The sequence below is a fragment of the Caloenas nicobarica genome, chromosome 1 (genome assembly GCF_036013445.1).
Source record: "Caloenas nicobarica isolate bCalNic1 chromosome 1, bCalNic1.hap1, whole genome shotgun sequence".
Lineage (NCBI taxonomy): Eukaryota > Metazoa > Chordata > Aves > Columbiformes > Columbidae > Caloenas > Caloenas nicobarica.
In genome coordinates, this window is record NC_088245.1 from 102436610 (window position 1) to 102454460 (window position 17851).

The 17851-nt window shown below is 38.3% G+C and overlaps 1 protein-coding gene across 1 annotated transcript in view; it reads right to left on the minus strand.

Moving 5' to 3' along the window:
• Positions 1 to 17851, minus strand: part of ANOS1 (anosmin 1) — a 144352-nt gene that overhangs the window by 41220 nt on the left and 85281 nt on the right. The window contains exons 5-6 of the mRNA XM_065655572.1: positions 15530 to 15714; positions 7680 to 7809 (exon numbers count right to left, since the gene is read on the minus strand). Of these exons, the coding sequence (XP_065511644.1) occupies positions 7680 to 7809; positions 15530 to 15714 (315 nt within the window). The remainder of the gene's footprint in view (positions 1 to 7679; positions 7810 to 15529; positions 15715 to 17851) is intronic.

Genomic DNA, 17851 nt, shown 5'->3' on the forward strand with positions numbered 1-17851 from the left:
TTAAAAGGTTAGGGGTTTTTTATGTTATATGACAATGTATTGTGGCAATAAAACATTTATAACCTGAAGTGCAACATGATCATATTACTGTAGGTGAATTATTCAGGTTATCTCCCAGAAGTACTATGCATCATGTATTATGTATACACAACATATGGGATAGAATTAAAGTGTTTCAGAGAATATGTCTTCACAAATGGTCAGATATAAGCAAAAACAATTCTAACGATAAAACATGTTTGTCTTCATTCTCCATCTATAAAAGACTCTGAGAGTCACTAAAAAAAAAATCTAAAAGTTAAACGAAATAGCTCTTCTGGACAAAGTGTGTTACATGACTAAAAATATTTTGAAGTTCTATTCACCATTTTTTCCAAGGTGTAAAAGCAAATGACCCAATTTACATTTTTCCTTTTCAAATGTTTCTGTTCCCATAAGAATGCAAGATAGTGTGTAATTTTCCATGTATAAAGTAGTGACTGACCAGAACAGAGCTTTTATACGTCTCAGAATCACAGGAATTTTTTTTTTGTTAAGGTAACTTCAAACATCCGTGTTTTTCCCCATAACATAAGCAAAGAAAGAAAACAGTAAGGAAGAACTATGTGCATACAGAAACCAATAGATCATTTCTTCTGACTTCTATAGCACCAGCATTTCACCCTGTACTTTTTATCATTGCACAGCTTATTGAAAACATTACTTTGTCTGTAGCATTTCTTCTGTTTTCACTAGAAACAGTCCAGTCAGCAGACAGAACACTGATCCATATTTAAAAGAAAATCTAGTACCGTTTCTCCTTTGCTATGGCACAATGTAAACGTATTGAAAATCATCGGAAAATTACAGTTAAGGAAAGCAAGAACGTCCTCTTAAAAGGAATACACATGTGAAATAATAGAGCAACAGCAGAAACATTTTCCTGAGTGTTCCCTTTCTTCGAAGTCTCTCATTCGCAATTCTCGCAAATGTCATCCAGAAAAATGCCTTTGAACAGGAGGAAGAGTGGTGGTGGAAGCAGAAGAAGACAGAAAGGAAAGAGATCTGCAGCTGACAGACATGAACAGGCAAGACATTTGAAAGAGTCACATTTTCTAGAAGAGCTTTTATAAAGCCAGTAAACTAGGCTGGAGAAAATAATACACTAGATAGAAGGATGTAAGATGTGAAAGACAATAAAACATTATTACAGTTTTGCATTTCATAATCTGAAAGAAAAAATCCTGTCCGATTATAGAGTCATAACAGTAAAATATTTCTGGGATTTGTGGTGTATCACCTGAAATATGAAGCCACTTATTGAGCATTTTATACCAGCTGAGGATCCATTCCATATTAAGTATTTCAGTACCTTTATATAACTTATTCATCTATTTCTACATATTTCTGTGACACGCATCACTATTAAAACTGGCAGAACTATCATTTTGTAAGCCAAAACCCACAAGAATATTAACATTTTCTTTCATTTGAAAGGATTGACTTTCACCAGCAAAACAAACAAGTGAGAAGGAATAGCAGCAAGGCAAGATATAATGATCTTTGCTATTAACAAGAAAAAAAAAAACCAACCAAATCCCATCCTCAAAATACAAACAAACCCGAAAAGAATCCAGACCTCTCCAAAGCCACCTCTCTCAAAGAAAAAAAACAAAACAACAAAAAAACCACAAAAAAACCCAAACAAACCACAAAAACCTGTTAAGTATAAGACCATGCCCCTCCATAACACATGCCTGACAGTTTTTTCCAGTTTTTTTAAGCCTTCACTATTGCATTATTGAATGGCAAAGCCATGCTTCTACAAGGTGCTCTGATATGCTTATGTCTATGGAAACATTAAATGCGCTATACAACTCGTGCTGAAATACTTCAAGGTCTAATAACTGCTACTGGACTATAAAGCTTATATATAGTACTTAAGGTGTTTGTTAACCTGACTATGAAGCTAAACTGGCATTTTGCTGACCATGAAGCTAACAGTCATTCTACTGCTAGTCTTCAAATACCTGTGATCCCTTTGATTGACTGCCCACATGTATAATTCAGATACACGGACATTAAATTACTGGAATGGAAACTACTGCCAGTTTTTCAAATGTAAAGTTCTGAAATTTTATATACATGAATTTATCTGAGTGTTAAATCAAATTCTTTGGTTTGCAGAAAGAGTGATGCTAGTTGCAGCTTTTCCTTTGCAGTTTATACTACAACTCAAATAAAATAGGAGTCATTATATATATACTAGAATTTGGCAGAGACAGCTGTCCTCAAATCCAAAAAAATTCTGGTCTCAGCAGCCTGACAAGTAAATCACTTCTCGCTGCTAGAAATGATAGCTTCATTAGGTCAAAGCTGAGGCTGCTGTTCCAGCACATGGAGTAAGTACTGCATTTGTCTGGATTGTATCTGGCTTGAGGATACCCAAAGGACTTAAAATTCTTGTCTTTCTGGCTACTCAGCCATCACAAGCAAAACTCTGTCTCCAGTCCCCAAAAGGAAGGATTCCTTGCTGCAAATAAAGGAAAAAAAGAAAACTCTCACATCATCAGCATTTCAAAATAAACATCTTCCCATAGTCATATTTGTAAACATAGTGATAGACAATCTATATTTTACAAAATTCTTTCAATCAACAAGATCTGGAAGCACTTTGCAACCTTAACGAAATGATATGGGCAAGCTATATACAAGAATCACATCACACAGTGCTGCAATGCATCCACTTTGGCTTTAAATGTGGCAACTGTCATGAAAACAGTAAATGATTTGTAATATATGTCAGAGAAGAAAATGACATTGGAACTGGAATTCTCATTCTAAGCTGTAAAAGTGATAGCAAGTTTGACTCTAACTTAAACCCCTTTTTATATAGGTTTTTTAAAAATGTATATAAAATGGATCTCCCATTGCTATCTTTTAAACGTTACACCTTCCAACTGTAAAAATCTGCTGAAGTTGCTCTACAGACAAGTTTCCAACCATTAAGCAGTTCCAAGACATAAGCGGGAGGACTGGCTTTGCCCAATGGAAATGGCACACATAAACCAGCTGTGCAACAGTATAAAAAAATAATTGGTCCCAGAAGAGCAACAGAAAGAAATTTTATTGCCGGGAGTGGGTGTCTGTTCTGGTTTTACTAACACTCAGTAATGTATGCATGAAATCACATCCAGAGTGGTACTTATGTGCTGTGGAAACAATGTTGTCTGCTTCCTCTTGCTTGACAATTTATCCTGTGTATGTTAGTGACTGCCTTCATGTTGAAGATAAAAACCTTTAGCAAAGGTAGAGGGATCAGATGGTTCGGGCTCATTGTGTTAATCTTACAGCCTCTTTTTGTCTTGGAAAATGGCACAGCACCTAACTACAGGCCTGCAAGGTAATATATCAGATGGAAATGCCTAACGCTGATCCCTCTAGTTAACTGCAGTCTCTGTTACTAAGAGTTCACTCACATCATAAACCATAAAAAGCCAGGAAAAAATAGCCTGAAAACTCTTGCCCAAATACAAAAAATTAGAAATTGTATTACTAATGCCAAGCAGCTTCTGACAAGTTGGGTTAGGCTATCTGGTGCCTGCTAATGAGAGAAAAGCGCACGTAGCTTTTCATCCAAGGAGACTCATTTATGGAATGTAGGTACAATTCTCTCCTGCTTTCAGAGAAAATGAAGAAGCTTGGAAAGTTTCAATAAAAATATGAAGAGAAATATATTTGTACCTTTGAGGATCAAAAAAGTTCTGCCAGGTATTCTGTTAGCTTTATTTATTACTGTTATTGCAAATTATTGCCACCCAGTTGAAGATGAAAAGAAAAACTCACACGAATTAAACACCCCGAAAAGTGTAGTGGAAACCACTGTCAAAATAACAGAAAGTTTTAATCCATTTTAGCTGACAGTATCTATCTGAAAATCCATGTACAGAGTCCGACTTCTAGGAAAGAACTCACACTCGTAGGTGCAGTATTCACTTCACCTTCTTGTCACTCTGCGCCACATAAGCATAGTCCAACCTGTTTTCTTGTAATTTTGGAATCGCATTTTTGCAAAATGAACAATCACTTCATTCCCTGTGCCAGATAAGCACAAGCAAACCCTTCATTTCCTTTAAAAAATAATTTAAAAAAAAATTCTCTCTGCTTAAGCTCTGAATATTTAATAAATTATCTCAGCTGTGTCACTTTGATTATTTGTTATTTACAGATCAATGCCATAAATGAACACATGAGGCAGCGTAAAACAGTTGATAAGCCTTTGTCTCAAACATTTACAGTAGGAAAGCATCAAAAGTTGCAGCACATAAAACCTCAAAACACAACTAGGTGAAAAATGGTAGCTAGAATGCTTGACAAAATACTGGTTTTGTCTTTTTTCTGTTTCTACTGTTTTGTTCCTGGTTTTGTCTTTTTTCATGACTGTGAAATTAAACTGATTTCGATAATAAGGAGCTTTATTTAGTGATACAAAAGTTAATGGAAATTACATACCTTAGAAGACTTGACATTACTTCGGATAAAACAAAACCTTCCTTTGTTGTGTCTACTTAGAGATCACATTTTTTGCATTTGCAAAAAACACAAAATAGTATAAAACAGTATTGTGGTAACCAGACAAAATGCCTCTCTCCAAGTAATTACAGCACCAATGTTTTTCAAATATTCTTTTTAACAGCTTAAAATATTTAATGACAGAGACTTTGTGGTGCCGTACTCCTCCCTAGATTCAGATTATATATCGTCCTTGTCCTCCTTTAAAGAAAAAATAAACCCAAATAATTTGCTATTCATTATAAATTGGTAAAAGTTCAGCATCCTGTATGAGAAGCTGTCTTAAGAACTGCTGTCATGTACCCTGATCAAAGGGCTTCTTTTTGAAGAAAACTTCTGTTAAGTCTAACGAAGATAATAATCTTCTCTGGGTCTTGGCACAACGGGGTGAACTGAAACAGTACAAGAACTGATGTGAATTTCTGTCCACACTTCACAAAAACTTAGCACAGTCAGCAAACTTCCAAAGGTGATGTGCCAAAGTCGGCTTTCCTTTTCCAAATTGGAGGTTAAATGTGCCTGTAGGAGCTCAGCAGGGGCCAGCAGATGCTGGCACTCAAAAAAACTATGCACATCTGAGCAGCAGTTTGTTGCCTCTCTGCCAGGCAGGGGCTGCTGCTTCCCACTGAGCTCCAAAGTAGTTATTAAATGTCTGTATAACACTATAACTCTAACTGCTATGAGCACCTATACAGGGACATGGATGCTAAGAGATAGCAAGTGAAGCATCCCAGCGTCATTCTCAATAGTCACCACTTAGCAACTTCTTCATCTATGTCACCTAGAGCATCTACATGTTTCATCTGGTGAACATGGTACCTTCATAATAACCACTGACAATACCTAAGACTCTAAAGTAGTCCAATGAGCTGCCAGCGTAGGATGATTTTGGCTAGGAAGGTGATAGCTAACTGAACTCCTTGCTGTTTGTCTGGCAACTCATGATTCTCTGTCAAGGGCTGGAGTTTAGATTTGAAAACTGTTGAGAGTTACAGAAGCCTTTTGAAGAACGCCGGCTACGTACTTTCTGCCATTATCAAGATGCCGTTATTTTCATGTATTAAGTAAGAGCATGCAGAGGTACTACTGGCTTCCATTGTCCTTGTCACAAAGTCCTAAAAGTGGTCCCCACCTCCACCAGCCAGCCATAAGCAGCACTCGGGGAGAGCACGTGCTTCAGGGGTAGCTGCAGAGACCCCAGAAAAAGAGGACTCTGGTATCTAACATGTTAGCATTTCAAAACCACAAGCTCCTGAAACACAAATCACTGCTAGCTGGGAGACTATTCTGAAGAAATATCCCTGTGTGCTTATCTTGCTCTCACACTGTTCTCCAGAAACCCACTGTTGGCTGGTGTCAGATACTGTGCTAAAGAGACCTTCAGAAGGACTTACCATGGATATTCTTATATCCATTACCAATGTAGGTATTTTGAACAATATATACTCCTGTGGCTAGCACATTCAGTAGGGGATGAATTTTTTTGAAAGCAATACAAATCCTGCCTGAAAATGTCACAATCAAGCCAAAACCTCACTGTTGCCATGATATACCTTTACGTAATTGCAATTATAGTGGTTCCAAGCAGAATAGTTGGAAAATGTCAATAAAACAACTGACAATGATCTGAGTTTAAAAGAACATTGGTGCCAGATTCAGCAACAAAGTGCTGTATCTGCTCAAGTGCTGCTCATGAAAAAAAGCAAAGAGAAAGCTACTGCTGCTGCTGAGGCCTTGCAGAAAGCTCAACACAGCTTGAAGAAATGGCGTTTTTGATGTGACTTAAAATAATACTTGTTTTTATACATGAAAAGGTTTGTGGTCACAGCAGTAATGGGCTAGCTATGCCAGCCAACCTTCCTACCACGAATGTGGTTAAAGCACCAAAAAATTATCAAGTCTAATGTATACTTATTCAGTAAGTAATTAAGCATCCATGCCAGCAAAAGCACTTGCATGCCTCTCTAACTGCATCTACAGTAGGACTTTTTCTAGGATGGACCATAGCCAAACAGCGAGCTAAAAGCGAGCACAGGAACCCGTAGATGGGAACTGCCCATATTGCAAGATAATTCTGTCTGCAGAAAGAGGAGGAAATGCATTCCTTGAGGTCTGTGTTATACCTGTGTAAACATTCTGTCACTAGTAAAACAAAGACAAGTCTTTCTATTAGAAACTACCTCTATTAGTATAGTGAAGAGTGACAGATCTCATTCTTTGGCACTAAAGTCAACTAGCATAGTCTACCTATGTCCACGTTATCTACTGTCTTTAAGAGAGGGTAACCACATCCGGATCATCTGTCAGGAATAGTTTCTGGCCTGTGTTAATTGCTATACTATGCCTGAGAGTCATCTGGGAAAATTTTGCTTTGCATGGGTCAAAGGTACACCAGGGACAATGGCAGCAGTTTCACAGGATGGGAGATCTGTTTCCATCTCCCTCGTCCTCCGAGTACCATTTACTGGTACAGAAATAATCTTCAAAGTTATTTTATTTCCCAAACCCTTGCAAAACCAGAAATGGCAACACAAATTCCTACAATACTTTGTGGATTTTCCAGCACGCCTTTCTAATGAACAGAGACATGCTAATTAGCATTTATATCCTTTTTATTCTTAAGCCCTTATGTTTAGTGCTAGCAAGGGGAAATTTATATTAAGAGAGCCCACAGTTCCATCAAAACAATTTTTAGATACAATTATTTAGATGTAATTATTTAGCTACAGGCAACAAAATATTTCAGTACTCTGCTAAACATATGGCACAACATATTTCTCATAACTAAAAAGAAAAATAAGAGAAACCTCTCAGAACAACACATTGAAACCACAGTTCCTTCATATTTCATGGTCAGGATCATGTTGTTTGATACCAACGGTGCAGAAAATGTTTAAAAGGAGGTGTATTCATTGAGACCCCTTACTGATAAAACAATAACGACATCTTTAACCTCTAATTCCTTTGCCAACTTCAAACAAATCTCGCACCATTTTTAAAGCTGGTGGTGAAACTACCAACAAACTCACCTGTTAAAAACCTTCTTTCACAAAAGCAGGAAGATCAGGTTATGATCCACGTGTGAGTGAGTGGAAGGTGAGCACCAGATACAGCAAACAAAAACTAACCTTTCGAGGATCGGAAGTGCTTGCTGGGTGCCGTGAAGCCTCTTGTCCCGTGCACATTCACAGCTGCCACACGGAACTGGTACCACCTGCTTGCTCGGATGTCTGGCAGCCGAACCCGCTCATCCGTAGTCTGGGGGGGAAATGTCATGTTTACTTTCTTTGTTCTGACATGGCTACTTGTGCTATCATCTCCCATGCAAGACCAGTTAGTCAGACTGAAGAGTAGGGGCTGCACTTCTCTAACACGCGCAGTGTCATCAGGACGTATGCAACCACCTCACCTGACTCTGAGCATCATTCGACGCTACAAACCATTTACAGCTGTAAACAAAATCACATAACCACCCAATTTTACAGTGCATTGCAGGTCTCTTCTGGAAAAAGTAACCTTTAGAAAACTGGTGAAGTGTTAAATTCACAAAATTAGTTTTCCAGTTATCACAGCCTTCACTAGTGTACAGCGCCTAGCTGTTCAGGTGCTGACATTTCAGGGAACTCATTGCCCCAGGTCACAAGACTCATTTTTCCAGTTCCCAATTCACAGAGGATTAGGGGTCCAAAACGGTTTCATGAAATCCAGAGCTGTGAGAAGCTGCCTTTTCTGGTTCACATGAAACACAAACCCCTCAGGTAATGAATGTAAGCCTTCTTCAGATCTCTGGCACTTACGTCAAAAAGACACTCACAGCCTTAACTTTTCCCTGCAGACTTTTCTCAGGTCATAGGAGGTGACCTTTTCTCCAACGACACCCACTGAGACTGCTTGTGTCATGAGTTCAATATCCACCTTCTGTGGGGAGCGCCTTAACCACTGAAATATGGCATAAACATAGATGCACTCCGAACCCTTTAAGTAGGAGGTGCTTTATGCGCTCTTATTCTGAGCCCTGCTTTCCTTTAGCTTTTTTTCCCCTTTAATCTTTGAAGAGCTGCCTTCTGCACTGTTTCTTATTTTTCCTAAGGTACAAACACCGGAACTGAACAGAGTCTTCTGGTAACCATTGAATCACTGCAATTACAGAAGATGTAGCATTTTTGTAGAACTCTTCAGAAACTCATTCACTTGTTGCTGATTTTACTTTTGCAATTACTTCTCAATTATCCTGTTTTCAATTTATTTTAGGATGTCGTGTTTATTGTGTTTTAATTAAATTCTTTAATCAAAATAACACATGAACCTGAACCAAATGTCTTGTGTATGTCTAAATATACTATGCAATCAACATTGATTATCATTACTGACCAAACATGCAAGCTCATTAAAAATGTAGACACATCAATTTATTTTCAGAAGCTCTGTTTTCTATAACTTTAAAATCCACCTTCTCTGTATAGGATTCAATGCTACTTGCAATGATGTCAGGTACTTCCCAAAAAAAGACACAGCATCATTTCTGGCTTTTGCTCTCGTTCCAAACTGTGTAGGAAAGTAGCAGCTGCTGACTTAACTCAGTCAGAACCTGAGGAAGTTGCTTCAGCTCTCCAGCAATGGTATTTTTAGAGCCCTGACCAATAAAATTTGTAGATGTTATCCAGTACTTAATCTCTTCATTTAGTGACAAGCAAAATTCAGGGAAACAGGTATCTCATTTGTGTTTGTATGTAAAGAAAAGAGAGCCTTTCTGAACTGTGCTATAGACTGCTCTCAGACTGGCAAGTGTTGCAGACTTTGAGCCTCCCACATGTTGCTGCTACTCGGAGTCCTTCTCCATTCAGACTCCTGTATTTGTCTTTTCAGCTCATGCAGGAGTAAAAGTCCCTATGCTTTCATCGTGTGCTTCATATTCTTTTCTTAGCTTTTATGTTACCTGCAGAGTGCATTCTCTCATCCAATGAAGGGGTTCCCCTAGGGAAGAAAGAACCTACCTGAACCAACTTTTACTATTATTTTCATTTTATAGAGCACGCAAATGTGCTATTTTTTTACCAGCGTGCAGTCCCACCTACTCAAGAACTTGCAGATAAGACATGACAGTGAACTAGAGTAATATCAACTATCACTATATTAACAGAAAAATAGATCACAGATGTATTCAGGCTACTGCTGTAACTGAGGTCATGAATTTAGTTACAAGGCAGGCATAATTTGAATAGACTTGACCCTAAATTCCTCAACTAAGGAATCTTGCATCAGCTTAGCTATTCTGCTAGGACTGATTAAAAGATTTCAGTTGTTTCAGTCTTCTGTGGTAACCGTGAAATATTGTAAGATCAAATAATGTGCCAATCCATATCATTAAAATTATTTTAATTTATGAACATGCCTTGGGCCTGTTACTTTCATTATTAATTTTGTTGGCAAAGCTTCTGTTAACCTCAATGGCATGCAGGAGGTGTATCTGTAACTCCTGAATTATAGATTTTAAAGTACTTTGGCACCTCTAAGCAACCTTTACATAGATATAACAGATTTTGAGAAAGAGATAAAGACTATCGAGATATCTTATACTACCTTAATAGTAAACTGAATTTTTTGTTTAATTGCTTCAGTTAGTTCTCACTACTTAAGTATCTTTGGAGCTGAGATCATAATATTCATAATATATTTTTTAAGAATCATAAATAAAAGACAAAAGATCAGCCCTCAAATCATTATGGGATTATCATTGCTATTTATTTTGGCTATGCATTACCTATTTACTGTGTTGAAGCCAACTTTCAATCCTAATAGACATTTCATTTGGAATAAAATAACAAATGGGTCTTCAGACAAAAATCACTGGTCAACATGTCCACCTTCAGCATCATCTGAAGTTCAATGAAGACAAGGGAAAGTCCCCATTTACTACATTAGGATACAGCCTTATATAAGAGCAGCACACAATCGCAACACCATAATCTAGAGAACACAGAGAATAGCTTGACACTCCTGAAGAGTGCATTTCAGGTCAGAGGGACAACAGGCCACTTCCAGTTGCCAGAAAGAAGAAAGTGGTTGGGCTTTCAGGTGAAAATTTGTCTGAGATTTGCCCAAAGCTGCCCCATTTAGCAAGCACTAACAGTTCTATTCCTCTCGCAGCAGCCCTTTACTGTTTAAACCCTGAGCCCTCTCCTGAAAGTGTTACCCTCATTCCCTTTCAAAGGAGGATTATCTGCTATACTCTTCAAAATTTCTACAGAAATCTCACAACTGACTAATGATTAAAGAATCTACCCAGAGTACTTCAATCCCATCCTTTGTATGAAAGGCTGGGAGAAAATACAGCCTAGCATCTTGAATGTTGTGTGGTATTTTGAATTAGGACATGTTCTACATTCATGGGCAAAACTGTTCCTCAGAAAAGGGAAGATTGAAAGCTAAAACTTCTTGTAAGGGGAAGGTGGGATTAGTTAGGATGAGGAGGAAGAAGAAAGAACTTATGACCCAGCAGCATAGCAGTTAGGCCATTCAGACAAGATCCTTGTGTTACTACTCCAAAGATTTTCTTCTGTTTTATATATATAGAGATATATACAAGTAAAAATTGGTGTAAGAAGGTCGTCGTGGCAAAGACTGGTACAGATGACTCTCCCCTATCCAAAGATTACAGGAATCAATGGACTTTTTCACTGTGTTCATTCCCTTTCTTTCACACTATCAATCCTGGAGTCCTTTCTGTAGCGCAAAGGTTTAGTGGAAATAGCAGAGGACAGCCTTACCCTGTTTAGTTCAGAGCTCTACACCTTCCTCTGAAACAACACACAGTGATAAAAGAATTTGCGGTTCAGAGAGTGAAGAGCGACCATCCAGGATATCAGAAGAGCTGAGTTTATATTTCCTCTGATACAGAAGAAACCTGACAGTGCTGCATCCACTGCTCTATCAAAGCACAGCAGACCTCCCCTGTTTCATGCAAATGCAGTCCCGCACAAGGTGGGCACTCTCTCTGAATGCTTACAAAAGCAAGTCCCTCCTGGGAGATGGAGAAAGAAATCTTTAGTGTACAGGACTGGTGGTTAGCTCCAGCAGGGATTTCTCACCGTCAAGGGCTGAAACACCTTTTGTGATCCTCAGAACCAGAACTTTCGGTCTCTCAGAAACTAAGTTTAAAAAAAGATTCGTTCATAGAATCATAGAATGTCCTGAGTTGGAAGGGACCCACAAGGATCATCGAGTCCAACTCCTGTCCCTGCACAGGACAACCCCACAGTTCACACCGTGTGTCTGAGGGCCTTGTCCAGTCTCTGCTTGAACACTGTCAGGCTTGGGGCCGTGACACCTCCCTGGGGAGCCTGTTCCAGTGCTCCACCACCCTCTGGGGGAAGAACCTTTTCCTCATGTCCAACCTGAACCTCCCCTGGCACATCTTCCTGCCATTCCCTGGGGTTCTGTCACTGGTCACTAAAGAGAAGAGTTCGGCGCCTGCTTCTCCTCCTCCCCTTGTGAGGAAGCTGTAGACCATGATGAGTTGTCCACAGAGTTTTGACAATTCCAAGGTAAAGCACTAAGGTCTGTCACAACCAAGCTAGTAGTAAATACTGCTCCTTATTTGTTTTAATAAAGGAATAAACTAGTAAGTAATCTTCATAACTGTCTGCCCAAATGTATATGTACATATAAATCGGAGTGTGTGTGTATATATGTGCACACGCTCACATATTTGACATCCATTCACACATAACAGATGTGTTCTGTCTGAAATAACTGACCTGGCATATTTGAATAAATTTCATTAATTAGCTTCATATGATTAAATATCTGAGTTTCCAATGTAAACAGTAATACTATTATTTTTAGAAAGCATGTAGCAACAAACAATGATAAGTTTGTCCACAAGATACATAGTATTCTCATGGGATGGTGCAGCAGGTCCTGCTCTGATGGTTAAACCTTAAAAAACAGTAGTGTAAGAAACCTGGCATAATCACTTAGGACACTGTACATCATAGCTAACTAGACTAACTAGTAGCTTAGTTCCTATAGTTTTCATATTAACCAATAGAAATTAGACAAATCGTTACTTAAGTTTTCCCCAAAACATGCAGTAGAAAACTAAAGTTAACAAAATCCCTTCTTCCTGAAGTGAAAAATAACTAAAATTGTTTACAAGGTGTTTGCTTTCTTTATATGCTTGGAGATTTAAATAAATAATATATTAATAGAGTGAGCCTTCCTTAAAAAGAAAACATCGAAAAAGACTGATAAAACAATACAATACAAAGGTAACAAATGTTTTCAAAATTATTTTTTCAATACCAAGTAAAAATTTATCTGAGACATGAGAAATTACTTGCAAATTAACTCATGTAAGGGCAATAGAAAACAGCAAGTTTTATTGAAAATAAACACCTTAAAATAAAGTTATTGAAAATTATAACCCAATTTCTTCTTGGACAGATAATGAAAATAGAATTTCAGATGAGGACCTCTGATAAAATATTATAAAATTTCTTATAAGAAGATGCAAACAACAACTTTGCATAATTACACTACATATGGGCATAGGTATAGAGAAATTCAGATCCTCACCCACAGCCTTTTTGAACTTCAACTGCTTTTTACATGCTTTCTAGCTTAAGTTGCAGAGTAATGGAAGAGCCAGCATCATCTCCCCCAGACTGAGATTCCTCAGGAGTTCTCAGCTGAACGGCTGCGTTCTTCGCAGTCTTTGCCTATCATTAAGGTCTCATATCCCAATGTTTTGGAATTATATGAGAAAAAAATCTCAGTTATATGGACAAGAAAAACCCAGAGGCTGTGCACACAGTCACTTTAATCAATCTGGTTATCCATCCTTGTTGCTGATACTGGAAAATAAGTTCTATTGCATGCAGCCACACTTAACAAATTTTACTGCCTGGTGGGATGTCCGCAACTACAAACACCATGGAGGTACATTAGTCTGTAGAGACAGAAATTCTGATTACTAGCACCCCTCAAGGGAGCCCAGGCTGTATGTCTCATAAGGTATATACAGTTCACAAAGCCAGTCAGGCATCCTGAAGCTTGTTCTGGACTGACATCCCCAGCGGGGTCCATCACACAACCAAGCACGCATCTCTTGTGATGCGGAAGGGACAAAGAAGTTCTGAGATGTCAGCTGGAGGAGGCTTCTCCTGCCACAGTGATTAACTCAGCCCCTTCTGCCCACGTGTAACAGAGCCCCAGGAACGGCAGCTGTCAGAGGTCTTAACAGTCTTGCACAGGAACACATTTCTGAAACACTCTCTCCTGTACAGGCACTGCAGGAAGGCAGAGGTTCATACATTCTCCACTACTGCAGAGCATATATAGTGCATGTTTCCAGAAACGTGCATGAGGTCCATTTCTGGGATGAGAAAAAGCACAGCGCTGTGCTACCTTTGCAGCCTGGATCCACCAGCCAAAAGAGCTGCCCTTCTACGCTCTAGCACATATACATGGCACAATAACAGTCAGGAGCCATTCGGGTCTGGCTCTTTTTAGCTACATGGTACTTTCCTAGTAGCAAAGGTAGAGGTTGTTTGCTTAATATGGAGAATGCAGATTGAACACCCGCAACTCAGCTGAGAGACAATAAATAAGTCACTGCAACTTTATCAGGTTTGGAGGTGTGCACATTCCCTTGGGCTTGCACAAACAGGATTTCATGCCAAGCTCTGTTGCAGGTGACTTTTTCTGATTAAAACTCTAATACAGTGACAGCCTCCTGTAGCACTACACTGAATCTGAGAACTTCACTTACGAGTGTTCAGTTTCACAAGCTTGACATTGTTTGAAGGTAGGTTTTTCCTACACAATCTGAATTGAGAATGAGCACAGATTGTCACAGAATTTGAACTCCTTACTTTATTTTGTAGATGGTTCTATTTATTCTCTCTGTCCATTTTTTCCTAGCTATAATGACATTTTGCAGGTCTTTTCAAAATCAGCTTTTTACTTTTCTTGTCAGCAGGGATGAGGGTGAAGCAGTTAAATAAACGACTGGAACTCTGCCATCCAGGTGGACTGTCAGCATGGTAAAAAACAGATTGATACTGGGAAGGAGCTAAGTGAAAATTTATGCTCTGTTGGCTGCTTCTCATTAAGAAACATTTGCTCATGAATCTTACATTTTCAGTCTGGATTGCACTGAGTGATAACAGCATGACATCATAGTCTTTTATGAATTGGGAGGGTAACCTGAAAAAAAACAACTTTACGAAGAACAAAGATTTTAGCCTTTTTTTCACTCCTTGTTTTATTTTTTTAAATAAATAGTCTTTTCACCCATTGTATTTCTTATATTTTTGGTAAGACCCAAGCCATGCCTTGGAGACTGTGCACTGAATCTCACCGACCTCAAAAGGACTATGTCTCTTATGTGCTTCCTTCAATGGATTTTGGTATCTAATTCTACATTTTTCAAGAGTTTGTGGCTTTCAGAGACTTTGGAATTCCCATCTGAATAGATCATAAGTATGTGCTTACAAGAAAGTGCTACTCACTGGCCTTATGAAAATCAAGCCTCCAGCTAGTTCTATAGATTTTTATCTATAGAGAGAAAACCCACAAAATAAACTCATTTTGAAAACATAAACCTCTGACTAGTTTTTCTTTTGGGAGAGAGGAAACCATTACTTCCTTCTTTACTGATATAGTCACACATTTTTTATGGAGTCATTTTTAATACATACCAAAAGCATTTTATGTTTCTATAACTGAAAAGCTGGAAGTGAAAATATTGAAGTTCATTTCCCCTGAGTAAATCTAGAAAACAATATATTGATCAGTGAAGTGAGCCCTTGGAGATCTGGATTCTGTCTGGAGCTCTGTCATGACCTGGAGAGAGACCCTATAAAGGACATAAGCCTCCCCACCTGTAAGTGATCTATTTCTTCTTTGATCTGAAGAGGACATTTAGATCATGGTCTGGAAGCTAGGGAACCATATTGCTTTACAAAGAACTGACCTGTGCCACAGTCTGCCAGTCAGTAGCATCATCCTCACTTGGATGGATTCCTTGATTCCACCTCCTTTGAACAACATAGATCACAGGCTCAATGGAAATATTGAATTTTGAAGACCACTTCACCTCCAGGTCTCCAGACTGAAGTTCTGTGAATTTTAATTCTTTCCGGGGTTTCAGTGGAACTCCTGTAACAGGAACATGCAGATGAAAATATGTAAGTAATTTGAAAGATGCAATTAAACCATATGTAGATTAATCTGTATAAAAAAGTAATTTAAAAAAATGAGATTGTTGATCAGACAGAAGGAAAAAAGGGGGAAATGGATAGGCTGATAAGCATGGGAGCTTCAGAAGTGCACATAGATGAGCTTTCTCTGCTAACAGTAAAAGTTGTTTCTAAGAAATCTTCAAAATTATTTCTTTATTTAATTTAAAAACTAAGGGATCTGAAAGTTGTAAGCTAAAACTGATCTCATAAAAAACACTTTTCCAAATATTCTTTGATAATCTGGAGAAAAATCCCTTTGATCCCAAGAAGTATCAACTATACCTGTTGTGCAGTTTTTACCTAATTTGTCCTTAAACACATCTAATGACAGAATTTCCACAGCATCACACAGTAATCCGCTCCACTACTTCTCTATGCCTATGATTAGAAAGCTTTCTCACTAATTTGTTTAGTCTCCTCCACTGCATCCTAAACTCAATACTTGTCCATGATGTTCATGGATCATGGAGAACAGATTCTTGCTTTCATCTACAGACAAGCCTTTTATGTACCGCAAGACTGTTCCCATGCCTCTCAATGTTTTCTTCTTCAGTCTAATAACCACAGTGCACTCCATTTTCCTTTTAAATCAGTGTTTCTAGATCTCTGATCATTCTCACAGTTGTCTCTGGGAACTCTCCCATTGGCCCACTGCCCTTCTCCAGAATCAAGCCTAAACCTGGACTCAGACTGTGTCTAAGGTCTTACTAGTGCAGACTAGAGAAGCAAGATTATTTCAGACAACTTATATTAGTCTGATATATTTAAGGAAGCTGTTTCCCTTATCCATGGCAGCATGATCTTATTGACTCACATGTAACTGTATGGTATGATGTGTCACTCCCCACTCTTCCCTAAAGATCTAAGAAAGGTAACTCCAAGGCACCTTGGAATACATATGTCATATCTCATGTATACTGCCCAATTGTTACATTTCAGAGACAAGGATGTCCTTCTAAAATTTTACAGTAATTTCTCATTACACAGTGACACTGAAGGACAGTTACTTCTGTTTCTACTGATGGTAACAATACCTTTTTGAAAACATCTGCAGTAGCTTGAAGGAAAAAACAACTCTTCAAATTTGGCATCTTTTGATTAAACCAACAAATCAAGTGTTCGATACTTTTCTCTAGACAGACTTTAGGAACTCACATATTTGAGCGTGTAGCATTTTGTCACTTCAGGAATACATCACAAATAAGATTTCTATGCTGACATATAACCTTCTTAGTAAGTTATCGTATGCACTTTAGTTATTTTGTCATTTCAGAGGGTGTCCACATAAGTCCAGCTGTATGTGTTGGTTTGATAAATTGTTTCCTACTCAGTCTGCCACAGATGACTGAGTAATAAAATTTCCTTAGGTGAACAAACAGCTTTCATATTTTAAGAGGTCTTCTCCTAAACCTGATTATACAATTAGCTATAAGTAAATAAAAACTGATACTTTAGCCCTTGACAAAATCTAAATCAGCCTGAGGAAAATCGAGTATGTAAATCTGGTTATCGCAGCAGTTTAAAACCTGGATATCTTTCAGCAGCCAGCAGTCTTAGTCTAATATAACAAACATCACAGAACATGTCAGTTGAAATTTCCACATTTAAAAATCCTTCCTTAATTATGATGTACAATAATCCTAGAATTTGCATGTTAAGAAAACTTCCATCTGCTTTGCATTAGGGGCAGTTGGATTCACTTGATTGTGAGTATCTCCGCCTCTCCGCTGGTAGGGAATTGCGTGCAGATGGAGCACAGCAGCACAAACACCGAGAGCACAGCACAAGCGCATTTCAAAATACTTTTGTAGAACAAGCAACATCAATTTAATATCCAGATGTGTAGATCCAATTACTCTTCAATGTGCTTTTTATTATGTAAATGGTCAGCCCTTTCATCTTGCTGGAACAAATTAGCCCTCTGAAGCCTGCAGTGCTTAACTGAAGAATTCAAATCACTGATTGCTGTACGAGTGCAATACCAGAGCCCAGGAAAAATGTTTCTAAAGGTGTCTTTCAAACAGCACATGCATCTCTGTGCCACAAAAAAGAAA